Raw genomic sequence first — 12,534 nt, forward strand, 5'->3', positions numbered from 1 at the left:
TTTTTTTACACCAAAGAGCAAAGTGTTACAAAAATCATGTGACGACCATTTAATTGTTACTAAATTTTAACATATAAATAAGCTGTTAGCATTTAATAAAAAAATCAAGAAAAAAATGACCAAACAATTCTACCTTTTTTTCTAAAACATTGGAATTTTTAATCGATGAACTGTGTTCAAACTTCAAACGGGCTTGTATTCAATATATATAAATCTTTGTTTTTTCGAACAAAACTAAAAAAAAATTAAATTTTAAGACCACATATTCAGAAAAAGTCCTATACATTGAAAATTTCAGTAAACAGTGGCGGATCCTGAAATTTTCACAAGTGGGGGCCCACTGACTGACCTAAGAGGGGGCCTGCTCCAGTCACGCTTCAGTGATTCACTATATAAGTAACCAAATTTTTTCAAAAAACAGGGGCTAAATCCGTCTCTGGTACATAGACCATCTCAATACATACCCTTATCTGCCTTTGTCTCTGTTCTTCTGCGTCTTTCAGTGACCGTTTCAGTTGGTCAACTGACTGTTCTAAATCTGATATAGTATCAGTTGCCTGTAAATATCAAACAGGAGGAGAACATGTTAATGTAATATGAACACTAATCCTTCGTTGTACTAAAATGACACAATGCACCAGAATTTTTTCATCAGAACTAATATTCAGGAATTGAGCAAAAAATGTACTTTTGGTTAATTGATTTCATGGTTTGGCAAGTGTGTATATCAGCCTATAGAAACTGTATACTGTGTTAAACATTTAAAGGAGTAGGTCCAGTAAGACCCCCTTTTGGCCCTAAAATATACCAGTTTTACAAAATTGTTAAAACGTAAACTTTTAGTTATTTAATGGACAGTAGAATGCTTCTGCTACATAAATATGGACTGTTTTTGACAATACAATGCACATATATAAGGTACTAACACCATTAAATCATGCTAAATTACTGAAATCTTCACAATTCTAATATTTCAGTTAAGATTTAGACAGTTTTCGTGTAAAACGGAAGTGGCTGCATTCGTGTTCATCCTTAATATGGAAATGAAAGTTGTATTTTATGATAATACATCACATATAAAAAGGTTAAGGATGAACACAGATGTGGCCACTTTCTCTTTTGACAAAAACCATTTGAAAAGAGATGTTTTTTGGCATATTTAATAGATTTTTCATATTTAGGCTTGAATCGGATCGTTTTTAATGACTAAATCAGTTAAAATCTTTCACTTTAACTAATTGAATCAAATGAAAAAGACAAGTAAGTGTTTAAAAAGTGGTCAAAATCTCTCGCAAATGAACCTGAAATTTGAGGCCAAAATCTGTCCTTACCGGACCTACTCCTTGTGGATTCATTTTACCAATAAAATCAACAAAATTAGTACGCTATGAATGATAATCAATCAACAATATTATCTATACCAACCTTAGCGGAAGAGAGATTATGTTCCTGTTTCATGAACTCAAGACTAGCATCAGTTTTATTCTTTACGGTTCTTATCTCTTGGTTGTGAGCTTCGATCATTCTTTGGTGTTCTCTGTCTAAATTTTTGTGACTAGAAAAAAAAATAGTGTATTATTGTAAGTCTGTTCTTAAAATGTGAACCATTCTAATTTGGTCAAAGGTTATATTGACCTCAAAATTATCCTTAATTGGTAGCAAGATTACTTTATTTTTTTTTATGATCATACCTTTTTGTTTTCAATGAGAAAGTGTGTATGTAAAAAAAAGTGTAAATAAAGTTAATTGCTATTTTCCATGGCATTGTCTATAACATGGCTGCCTTCCCAATCTCTATTTAATAAAAATGTTTGATAATTTTTTGGGCCAGGGAACTATTAATTTCTGTTCATATGTAATCAATTATGCCATCAAATTTACAACTTTGTCAAGTTGCATTTTTAAACAAGGCAATGTACAAAATATTGTTAAAATTGTCACTTTCAATAAATGTATTTACACTTTTGGTATTAAGCTGTATTGTGCCACCAAATGACCTTATATCGCCTCCGAATAACCTTTTGACGTCAAGCAACAATCACTTTTAAGTTGTGACCTCAAATGTTTTGAATTATGATGTCAAAATTTACAGGAACCTGTGTGATTTTATATAATGGCGGACAAATTGGCATACAAGTGAAAATATGTCTTTTTTAACCCTCCCATCAATGAGTGAGAACAGTGTAGCTGTCTTGAAATTTGCATACATACAAAAAAACCATAACTGTAATACTTTAGCACTGACATGGAAGCCAGAGTGAAAAAGGAAAGTTGGACGTCCCAAAACCACCTGGAGACGGACTGTAGAGACAGAACGAACATCACTTGGATGGAACAGCTGGGCTTCAGCAAGAACAGTAGCTTAAGACTGTGTGAGATGGAAAAAATGTACCAGGGCCTTAAATGCCTACTGGCATGAAGAGGATAGGTGAGGTGAGGTAGTACTTTAGATTATACAAAGGATTGAAACCACAAACTTGAAAGTTAAATGGAGACTTTATTTTCAGTTGAATGTTGTGTTGCTTATTTTTTTTTTTTGAGTAGTATGGAATATTTTTTGAAGTACAGTACCTTTCCCTAAGCTCACTGTAATCTGACGAGAGTCTGTCTAGTTTACTCTCCACATCAATCTTTTCTCTCTCTAGATTTGCCTTGCTTTTAGCAGTTTGTTCTGAATCAGATAGTAGTTGGTGGAGTCTACTTTCTAGTTCTTTAATTATTGATGTCTGAAAAATAGGAAATTTAAGTTGAAATTAAACATATAGCATAAGCATTGTCAAAAATAACAGTATATTAGCATGTGTAGTTATTAACAAACTTAGCTATTACTTCTTGATGTTATAACCTTGAAGTAAAAAAAAATTTAAAACAAAATAAACAGTTTTTCAGTTAAGGGGGCTTGCAGGTATAAATCAAATTTTTTTTCTAACATAGGATTTCGCTATTTCTTTTTATAAATAAACCTTATCATATACTTAATAGAAAAATGAAATAAAAAAATGGGGTCACCATTCATCTAAGCTCACAATCTGCCTCCGAAAGAAGCATACATTTTTTGTTAATGTCCTTTTTTTCTGTTGAACTAATAGGAGAAATAGAGATAATATCGAAATAAAAAAAGAACTAAATTACAGAAATCGCTTAAATTTTACAATCATTTAGTTTATGTACAGCTCATTTGAAAACAATAATAATAAAAAATATAGGTCACAGATGAGTTATAAAAGATATTTCAATTTTAGTGCCAAAATATGGCATTTTTGCAGCAAAGGGAGATAATTTGGAGCTTTTTCAATGATATAACCATTTAAAAAGTCATCTGGGGCCAAACCGTATCGATTTTTTTGGGTAATTTTTGTACCATATCATAAAGTAATAACTAATTATGTAATAAATAAAATTTGTATTGAAAAAACAAATATTTGATTTTTTGCTGAAATTTTTGTACCCGTGAGCCTCCTTATGTAAGATAAATGTACAATTTCAAAATTTTCTAAAAATTTAGGCAACAAAATGTATTGCAACCATGCATATTTAAACCAATTTTCTAGAGAATAGTAAATTTTATTTTAACTTCACTGAAAATGGTTTTAGAAAATGAGTAAAATAGTAAATCAAAGATAAGTCACTGAATCAAGCTGTTTCATCTGTCAAAGAAATTTGATTTCCAAACCTAACAGTTATTTAAATTATTCAACTCAAACTGACCACTTCCCAAAAACCTGGACAGTACACTAAAGACTTCGGTTAAAAAATGTAAAAAGTTCTATTCTTTAGGTGTATTATCAATATTCAACTTACTGTTGAATGAGTTTGATGACTGTATTCTTGCTCCATTTTTTGCAGCCTTGCATTGGTGTCATCCAAGATCTCTTGGATATTCTTTGTATGTTGTTTCTGCATATCAAACTTTTCTTGTTCAAATTCAGTTTGTAAATCAGTTAACTGTAAGTAAAACAAGTGAAACTGCGAGCTACTGCTCACTGATGATACCCCCGCCGCAAGTGGATAATATTAAAAGTGTAAAAATATGCAAGTGTTCGGTAAACAGGAAGTTGTCAAGTGATCAATCTGAAAACACATCATACGGTATAGCTGACTTGTTTTGTAGTTCCTGAGAAAAATGTGACGAAAAATTTTCAACTTGGCTATCATGTGTAAAATCATACAAGTGTTCGGTAAACAGGAAGTTGTCAAGTGATCAATCTGAAAACGCATCACACGGTATAGCTGACTTAGATAAACCCTAAAACCAAATTTCAGAAATCCTTGTATTGTAGTTCGTGAGAAAAATGTGACGAAAATTTTTAACTTGGCTATCATGTGTAAAATCATACAAGTGTTCGGTAAACAGGAAGTTGTCAAGTGATCAATCTGAAAACGCATCACACGGTATAGCTGACTCAGATTAACCCTGAAACCAAATTTCAGAAATCCTTGTATTGTAGTTCCTGAGAAAAATGTGACAAAAGTTTCATGGGACGGACTGACTGATGGACAGACTGACGGACAGACAGAGGTAAAACAGTATACCCCCCTTTTTAAAGCGGGGGTATATATACCTTTTTTAAAGCGGGGGTATAATGAAACCATTAATTTGAAATTTCCTGCAAAAGTTAAAACTTCCATTTCTTTCAGAAATATAATTATGTTTGAATAACATATGCAATCAGTTCTTAATTTTTTATTTCAGTTTAAATTGCCATTGTCCTTGGTCATTTCTAAATATTTACCTTGCAATAGAATTTTCAAAACTCAAATTAGATAACTCTCTTCCCTGGCTTTTCATAAACTAGTATTGTGATTTTCTTTTGCATTAAAAACTAGAGGCTCTTAAGAGCCTGTGTCACTCACCTGGGTCTATGTGCATATTAAACAAAGGACACAGATGGATTCATGACAAAATTGTGTTTTGGTGATGGTTATGTGTTTGAAGTTCTTACTTTACTGAACGTTCTTGCTATTTACAATTATCTCTATCTGTAATGAACTTTGCCCATTAGTAACAGAGGAAATTATTTTTTAAAAACTTACAAAAATTGACTATAAAGGGCAATAACTCCTTAAGGGGTCAACCGACCGTTTTGGTCATGTTGACTTATTTGTAGATTTTATGTGTTACTTTGCTGAACATTATTGCTGTTTACAGTTAACCTATCTATAATAATATTCAAAGATAATAACCAACCAGATGCTCCGCAGGGCGTAGCTTTATACGACCGCAGAGGTTGAACCCTGAACGGTTGGGGCAAGTATGGACACAACATTTAAGCTGGATTCCGCTCTAAATTTAGATTGTGATTAAATAGTTGACACAGCATAGGTTTCTGACACAGAATGAATGTATTCAAATGAACTTAAAATTTTTGTTTTCTCTTAGAGCAATTCACTATGCTGTTGAATATTAATCCTCTCAAAAAAATGTTTGAAGAATTTTTCTTTTTATTTATGAAATTTCAAATGAGAAAAATTGAACCCAATTTTTTAATCACATCCCCCTTTCCCTTATTCCAAAACTAATTTCAATTAAAATATTCTAATGGAGTTTGCAACAATTACTACTCATTTAAATACATCATAAAATATTAAGATGTAAAAAAACTGATTATCACTGAATGGTAAAGATTATTTAAATTTATCAGTTGGTAGTAAAAAGTGAATATACATTGTATATTGTATATAACAAAGATTTAAGTTGATTCTGGACAAAGAAAGATAACTCCAATTAAAAAAAATTATTGCAGATATTTCTTGCTTACAATACTGGACAAAGAAAGATAACTCTTAATTAAAAAAAAAATTTGCTATTTCACAATATTGTGAAATTAGATATTTCTTGCCATTGCACAATACTGTGCAATTGAAAAGACTTGCTATTGCACAATACTTAATATAATAATTTTAGATCCTGATTTGGACCAACTTGAAAACTGGGCCCATAATCAAAAATCTAAGTACATGTTTAGATTCAGCATATCAAAGAGGCCCAAGAATTTAATTTTTGTTAAAATCAAACTTAGTTTAATTTTGGACCCTTTGCACTTTAATTTAGACCAATTTTAAAACTGGACCAAAAATTAAGAATCTACGTACACAGTTAGATTTGGCATATCAAAGAATCCCAATTATTAAATTTTTGATGAAATCAAACAATGTTTAATTTTGGACCTCGATTTGGGCCAACTTGAAAACTGGGCCAATAATCAAAAATCTAAGTACATTTTTAGATTCAGCATATCAAAGAACCCAAAGGTTTCAATTTTTGTTAAAATCAAACTAAGTTTAATTTTGGACCCTTTGGACCTTAATGTAGACCAATTTGAAAACAGGACCAAAAATTAAGAATCTACATACACAGTTAGATTCGGCATATTAAAGAACCCCAATTATTCAATTTTGATGAAATCAAACAAAATTTAATTTTGGACCCTTTGGGCCCCTTTTTCCTTAACTGATGGGACCAAAACTCCCAAAATCAATACCAACCTTCCTTTAATAGTCATAAACCTTGTGTTTAAATTTCATAGATTTCTATTTACTTATACTAACACTATGGTGCGAAAACCAAGAAAAATGCTTATTTGGGTCCCTTTTTGGCCCCTTATTCCTAAACTGTTGGGACCGAAACCCCTAAAATCAATACCAACCTTCCTTTTGTGGTCATAAACATTGTGTTTAAATTTCATTGATTTCTATTTACTTTAACTAAAGTTATTGTGCGAAAACCAAGAATAATGCTTATTTGGGCCCTTTTTTGGCCCCTAATTCCTAAACTGTTGAAACCAAAACTCCCAAAATCAATCCCAACCTTTCTTTTGTGGTCATAAACCTTGTGTCAAAATTTCATAGATTTCTATTAACTTAAACTAAAGTTATAGTGCGAAAACCAAGAAAATGCTTATTTGGGCCCTTTTTGGCCCCTTATTCCTAAAATGTTGGGACCAAAACTCCCAAAATCAATACCAGCCTTCCTTTTATGGTCATAAACCTTGTGTTAAAATTTCATAGATTTCTATTCACTTTTACTAAAGTTAGAGTGCGAAAACTAAAAGTATTCGGACGGACGACGACGCCAACGTGATAGCAATATACGACGAAATTTTTTTCAAAATTTGCGGTCGTATAAAAATTGCAAAATTTCCTTAAAATTACCAATTTAGGGGCAGCAACCAAACAATGGGTTCTCCGATTCATCTGAAAATTTTAGAGCAGATAGATCTTGACCTGATAAATGATTTTACTTCTTGTCAGATTTGCTCGATGTTCTATTTTTAGCCATGGCGGCCATTTTGGTTGGTTGGTCGGGTCACTGAACACATTTTTTAAACTAGATACACCAAAGATGATTGTGGCCAAGTTTGGTTTAATTTGGCTGTGTAGTTTCAGAGGAGAAGATTTTTGTAAAAGTTTACAGACAACAGACGGTGGACGCCAAGTGATGAGAAAAGCTCACTTGGCCCTTTGGGCCATGTGAGCTAAAAAGTCAATATCGATATAAATTTTTTCTTATCATTTTTTGTCTATTATTATAGATCATGAGTTACTCTCATGGGTAGTCATGGTTGTTCAAACCTCCATAGTTTATTTTCAAAATTATGTGTTAAAGCTTCTTAATTATCAAGATTAAAAAAGAAATTAAAAAGCATTGAGGGAAGATTTCATATTATCTCTTACATAGAATTTCTCTGTGTAAATGAATATAAAATATTAAAAACAAACAACAAGTTGACAAAATAAAGGAAGCATACCTTTCTCTCAAAATCACTTTTGCGTTTTTCTGTAGTATCTTCCACCATTTTCCGTAATTCAGCAATCTGTTTATCTTTTGTTTCTCTGACATTCTGAGAATCTCTGACAACTGATTGGACTGTAAAACAAATGACAATACATTTCTGCTCTTTGTACAAGTTTTCATTCTTTTCACCAAATAATTATATATGATATGAAACATTTTCCTATTTTTGTCTTTAAGGAACAAAACTGAAGATGCCATGGTTGATGTGAAGAAATAACCTAGTTTGATCTTACCAAATGTAGGATACTGCCTGTCTCATGTAAAGAACATTTTTAGTGGTTGTCTTGTTGTTTTAGCATATTCAAAGAAATACAATTGTTGATGGTGAATTTTTGTTCATCTTAAATTTATTCACAACTTCATCACAATAGGTGCCACATGTGCAGTAGAATCATTACCATTGTGAAGCGCATCAGAACACCCTTGATTATTGATGATGTTTGTGTTGCTCAATGATTAGATTTCTATGTTGACTTTTGTATACTGTTGTCAGTTTATTTTCAATTTGGAGTTTGAATTTTCCTTTGATATCTTTTGCCTCTCTTGTCAAAATCTTTTTCATGAAAAAAGCTTTATTTCTTACTTTTTCTTTCCAACTTTGTAATAGTATCTTCCAACTCTTTAGCTTTAGCTCTGTAATTTGCCTTTAATTCTTCAATTTCAGTATTTTTCCTGTCCAGTATCTATAACACAAGAGGAATTAAAGATAAGATATTTCAATATGGCTTGACAGTGTTTTGTTATTGGATTATATTCACTGTCAGCACCAATATTTTTTAGTTTTCTATGCATAAACATTTCACTGGGAGTTAAATTTTCACATCAACTGAACTTTATAGTGATTTTTTTAACTCTTAATGCAATATAAACAAGAATGTGTCTCCAGTACATGGATGCCTCATCTGCACTATCATTTTCTATGTTCAGTGGACCATGAAAATGGAATAAAATCTCTACTTTGGCATTAAAATCATAAAGATCATATCATAGGGAACATGTTTACTACGTTTCAAGTTGATTGGATTTCAACTTCATCAAAAACTACCTCAACCAAAAACTTTAACCTGAAGCCAGACGGACGAACTGACTCACAGACCACATAAATGGGGCATAAAAATAAATGCACAAATCCAGAATTTTTTAATCATATACCAAAACCTATGTATAAATAAATATATTAGACCAACCTTTTGTACTGCAACATCATGTCTTTGTTGTAATTTTAACTTTTCTTCATGGAATCTGGCTTCCAGCATCTTGGTCTTCATTTGTATATTCTACAGAAATAGAGTATACTCAATCCATTTGAAAGGTATTACAAAGAAATATGAATTAAAATTTTTAAAAGTATCCTTAACAAATACATGTGCTATGTTTAACAATAACTTAAAGAAACTAGAGGCTCTAAAGAGCCTGTGTCGCTCACCTTGGTCTATGTGAATATTAAACAAAGGACACAGATTGATTCATAACAACTTTGTGTTTTGATGATGGTAATGTGTTTGTACATCTCACTTTACTGAAAATTCTTGCTGCTAACAATTATCTTTATCTATAGTGAACTTGGCCCAGTAGTTTTAGTGGAAAATTTTAGTAAAAATTACAAATTTTATGAAAATTGTTAAAAATTGACTATAATTAAAGACCTGTTGGTGACCTTCTGCTGTTGTTTTTTTCTTTGGTCGGGTTGTTGTCTCTTTGACACATTCCCCATTTCCATTCTCAATTTTATAAAGGACAATTTCTCCTATGGGGGTCAATTGACCATTTTGGTCATGTTGACTTATTTTAAGGTATCACTTAGCTGTACATTATTGCTGTTTACAGTTTATCTCTATCTATATATAATAGTATTCAAAATAATAACCAAAACGGCAAAATTTCCTTAAAATTACCAATTCATGGGCAGCAACCTATCAACAGGTTGTCCGATCCATCTGAATTTGCTCTAAATGCTTTGGTTTTTGAGTTATAAGCCAAAAACTGCATTTTACACCTGTTCTATTTTTAGCCGTGGCGGCAATCTTGGTTGGATTGCCAGATCATCAGACACATTTTTTAAACTAGATACCCCAAAGATGATTGTGGCCAAGTTTTTATTTATTTGGCCCAGTAGTTTCAGAGAAGAAGATTTTTGTAAAAGATTACTAAGATATATGAAAAATGGTTAAAAATTTACTATAAAGGGCAATAACTCCAAAAGGGATCAACTGACCATTTTGGTCCTGTTGACTTATTTGTAAATATAACTTTGCTGAACATTTTTTCTGTTTACAGTTTATCTCTATCTATTATAATATTCAAGATAATAACCAAAAACAGCAAAATTTCCTTAAAATTACCAAATCAGGGGCAGCAACCCAACAATGGGTTGTCCGATTCATCTGAAAATTTCAGGGCAGATAGATCTTGACCTGATGAACAATTTTACCCCTTTCAGATTTGCTCTAAATGCTTTGGTTTTTGAGTTATAAGCCGAAAATTGTGTTTTACCCCTATGTTCTATTTTTAGCCATGGCGGCCATCTTGGATGATTGGCTGGGTCACCAGATACATTTTTTGAACTAGATGCCCCAATTATGATTGTGACCAAGTTTGGTTAAATTTGGCCCAGTAGTTTCAGGAGAAGATTTTTGTAAAAGCTAACGACGGACGACGCCAACGACGGACGCCAAGTGATGAGAAAAGCTCACTTGGCCCTTTGGGCCAGGTGAGCTAAAAAGAGACTTCAATTTTAACATTTAAACTTTTGTAATATTTTGGAAAATAAATAAAACAATATTTCAAAGGTAAAGTTTTACCTCCTTCCCATAGTCTTTTGTGTGATCATCAAAGAAAGTAGTCCCTCCAGTAGCTGAAAGAAATAATAATAAAAAGATGTTGTACAAATTTCTTCAAATCCAAATTAAACATAAAAACACAATATGAATATATCAATGAATGGAGATTTGTCTCATTGTCAATCATACCACATCTTTTTTTATATTAAAAACTACTATTGGCCCTGTAAGAATTTCAATTATAGATTTATTGGATTTGCACAAAATTGAGTGTCTGATCAGTGACTTAAAGGCTTAGTGTGAAGACTGCATCCAACAACTACATTGTATTTACATTTCATACTAATGTGATATAAACACAGGTCTGTAGATAAATAGTTATGTTGGAGAAATTAATGAAATGCAAAAAAATCAAACTACTCATCAAAAGATGTCATAAACATGTTTAACCCTGCCGCATTTTGGCGCCTGTCCCAAGTCGGGAGCCTCTGGGTTTTGTATTTTTTTAAATTTTAGTTTCTTGTGTACAATTTGGAAATTAGTATGGCGTTCATTATCACTGAACTAGTCTATATTTGTTTATGGGCTGGCTGAAGGACACCTCTTGCTGCGGGAATTTCTCACTACATTGAAGACCTGTTGGTGACCTGCTGTTGGTTTTTTTCTATGGTCGGGTTGTTGTCTCTTTGACACATTCCCCATTTCCATTCACAATTTTAACGTTAGAAATTATTTGAATAAACTTACTCCCAAACAGATTGGTGACACCACCAGTTTCATAACCAGGAGGCGATGGCTGAGCTAATTCTTCATCAGACCCCTGTAATAAATTAATATTTACTGTATTATGGACTAACTTGAAACAAACAAAATGTAACATAATTTCTTACCTCAGAAATATTCTAACAATGGGATTTGCTTGCTCATTTTTGAAGGTCATACAGTGACCTATAGTTGTTAATTTCTGTGACATTTGGTCTGTTATGAAAAGTTGTCTCATTGGCAAAGCATACCACATCTTCTTGTTTAAAAGTACATTTCAAATTTCTTATACTGAGTACATACAATTGAATTATTACCATCTCATTCTATTATTCCAGAATGTAATCTGAATATTTGACCAAAAAATGCACAGCTTAATTCTAACTGACAAGTTTTGGGTAAAATATAGAGCAGATTATTTCAGTTGTTTCATTTATTGAGCATCAAAATAGGACTTGGCAAATTAATGTTATGTGTATCAGTTTATTTGTACTGCAATTGAAATGACATGTTGATACTTTGACAACTTGTGACCATGCTGTGCAGTTACATATATCACACATATTTCATTTTTCAGTAACAAAACTTATATTGGTCAAGTGTCATGATTATTTATCATGAAGGCTTTTCAGACTTGTCCTTTATGTCAATTAAAGCTAGAATCAAAGTTTAGAAAATCATACCCCTGCCACACTGGAGGGCCATTGATTTGTTTTGAAAAAAAAACACCCAAAAATCTGATAAGAAAATAAAACAGGGTGTGCAAAAGTACATCATGTGAGTAGGTACAAATGTACTTGTAAAAGTTTTTCAAAATGGTGAAAGGCAAAACTGCTATGCTATCTAACTGCACTTACACTTTACACTAAAAGCTAGCTCTAGCTATATTTGTATAATTGGTTATACTGTAAATATCAAGTTTGGTGGAAATAATGTTCTTAAATTCAAACATATTTTTTTTTTAAATGAACCTGAAAATCAATGGTGGTTGTTTGTTGTTGTTTATCATATCATTTGTTTGTTTATTATTTTGTATTTATAGATTATTACATGGCATTTTCCATATGGCCCTGGTATCAGCCCTAGACTCCCATATCAAGCCAGAGGGCTTTAGCCCGAGGGCTTGATATGGGTCGTGGGCTGATACCATGGACCATATGAAAAATGACATGTAATAATCTATTTATCACATATTTT

The 12,534-nt window shown here is 32.0% G+C and overlaps 1 protein-coding gene across 7 annotated transcripts in view; it reads right to left on the minus strand.

The window, feature by feature from the left end:
* The window catches only part of LOC134711200 (centrosomal protein of 112 kDa-like), a 45,972-nt gene that overhangs the window by 18,029 nt on the left and 15,409 nt on the right, over positions 1-12,534 (minus strand). For all 7 annotated transcript variants that reach the window (XM_063571656.1, XM_063571654.1, XM_063571657.1 and 4 more), the window contains 9 exons: positions 11,323-11,395; positions 10,597-10,649; positions 8,983-9,072; positions 8,379-8,478; positions 7,749-7,867; positions 3,802-3,945; positions 2,572-2,726; positions 1,426-1,555; positions 465-557 (listed from right to left, as the gene is read on the minus strand). In XM_063571656.1, the coding sequence (XP_063427726.1) occupies positions 465-557; positions 1,426-1,555; positions 2,572-2,726; positions 3,802-3,945; positions 7,749-7,867; positions 8,379-8,478; positions 8,983-9,072; positions 10,597-10,649; positions 11,323-11,395 (957 nt within the window). The remainder of the gene's footprint in view (positions 1-464; positions 558-1,425; positions 1,556-2,571; positions 2,727-3,801; positions 3,946-7,748; positions 7,868-8,378; positions 8,479-8,982; positions 9,073-10,596; positions 10,650-11,322; positions 11,396-12,534) is intronic.

Source organism: Mytilus trossulus, chromosome 3, assembly GCF_036588685.1.
Source record: "Mytilus trossulus isolate FHL-02 chromosome 3, PNRI_Mtr1.1.1.hap1, whole genome shotgun sequence".
NCBI lineage: Eukaryota > Metazoa > Mollusca > Bivalvia > Mytilida > Mytilidae > Mytilus > Mytilus trossulus.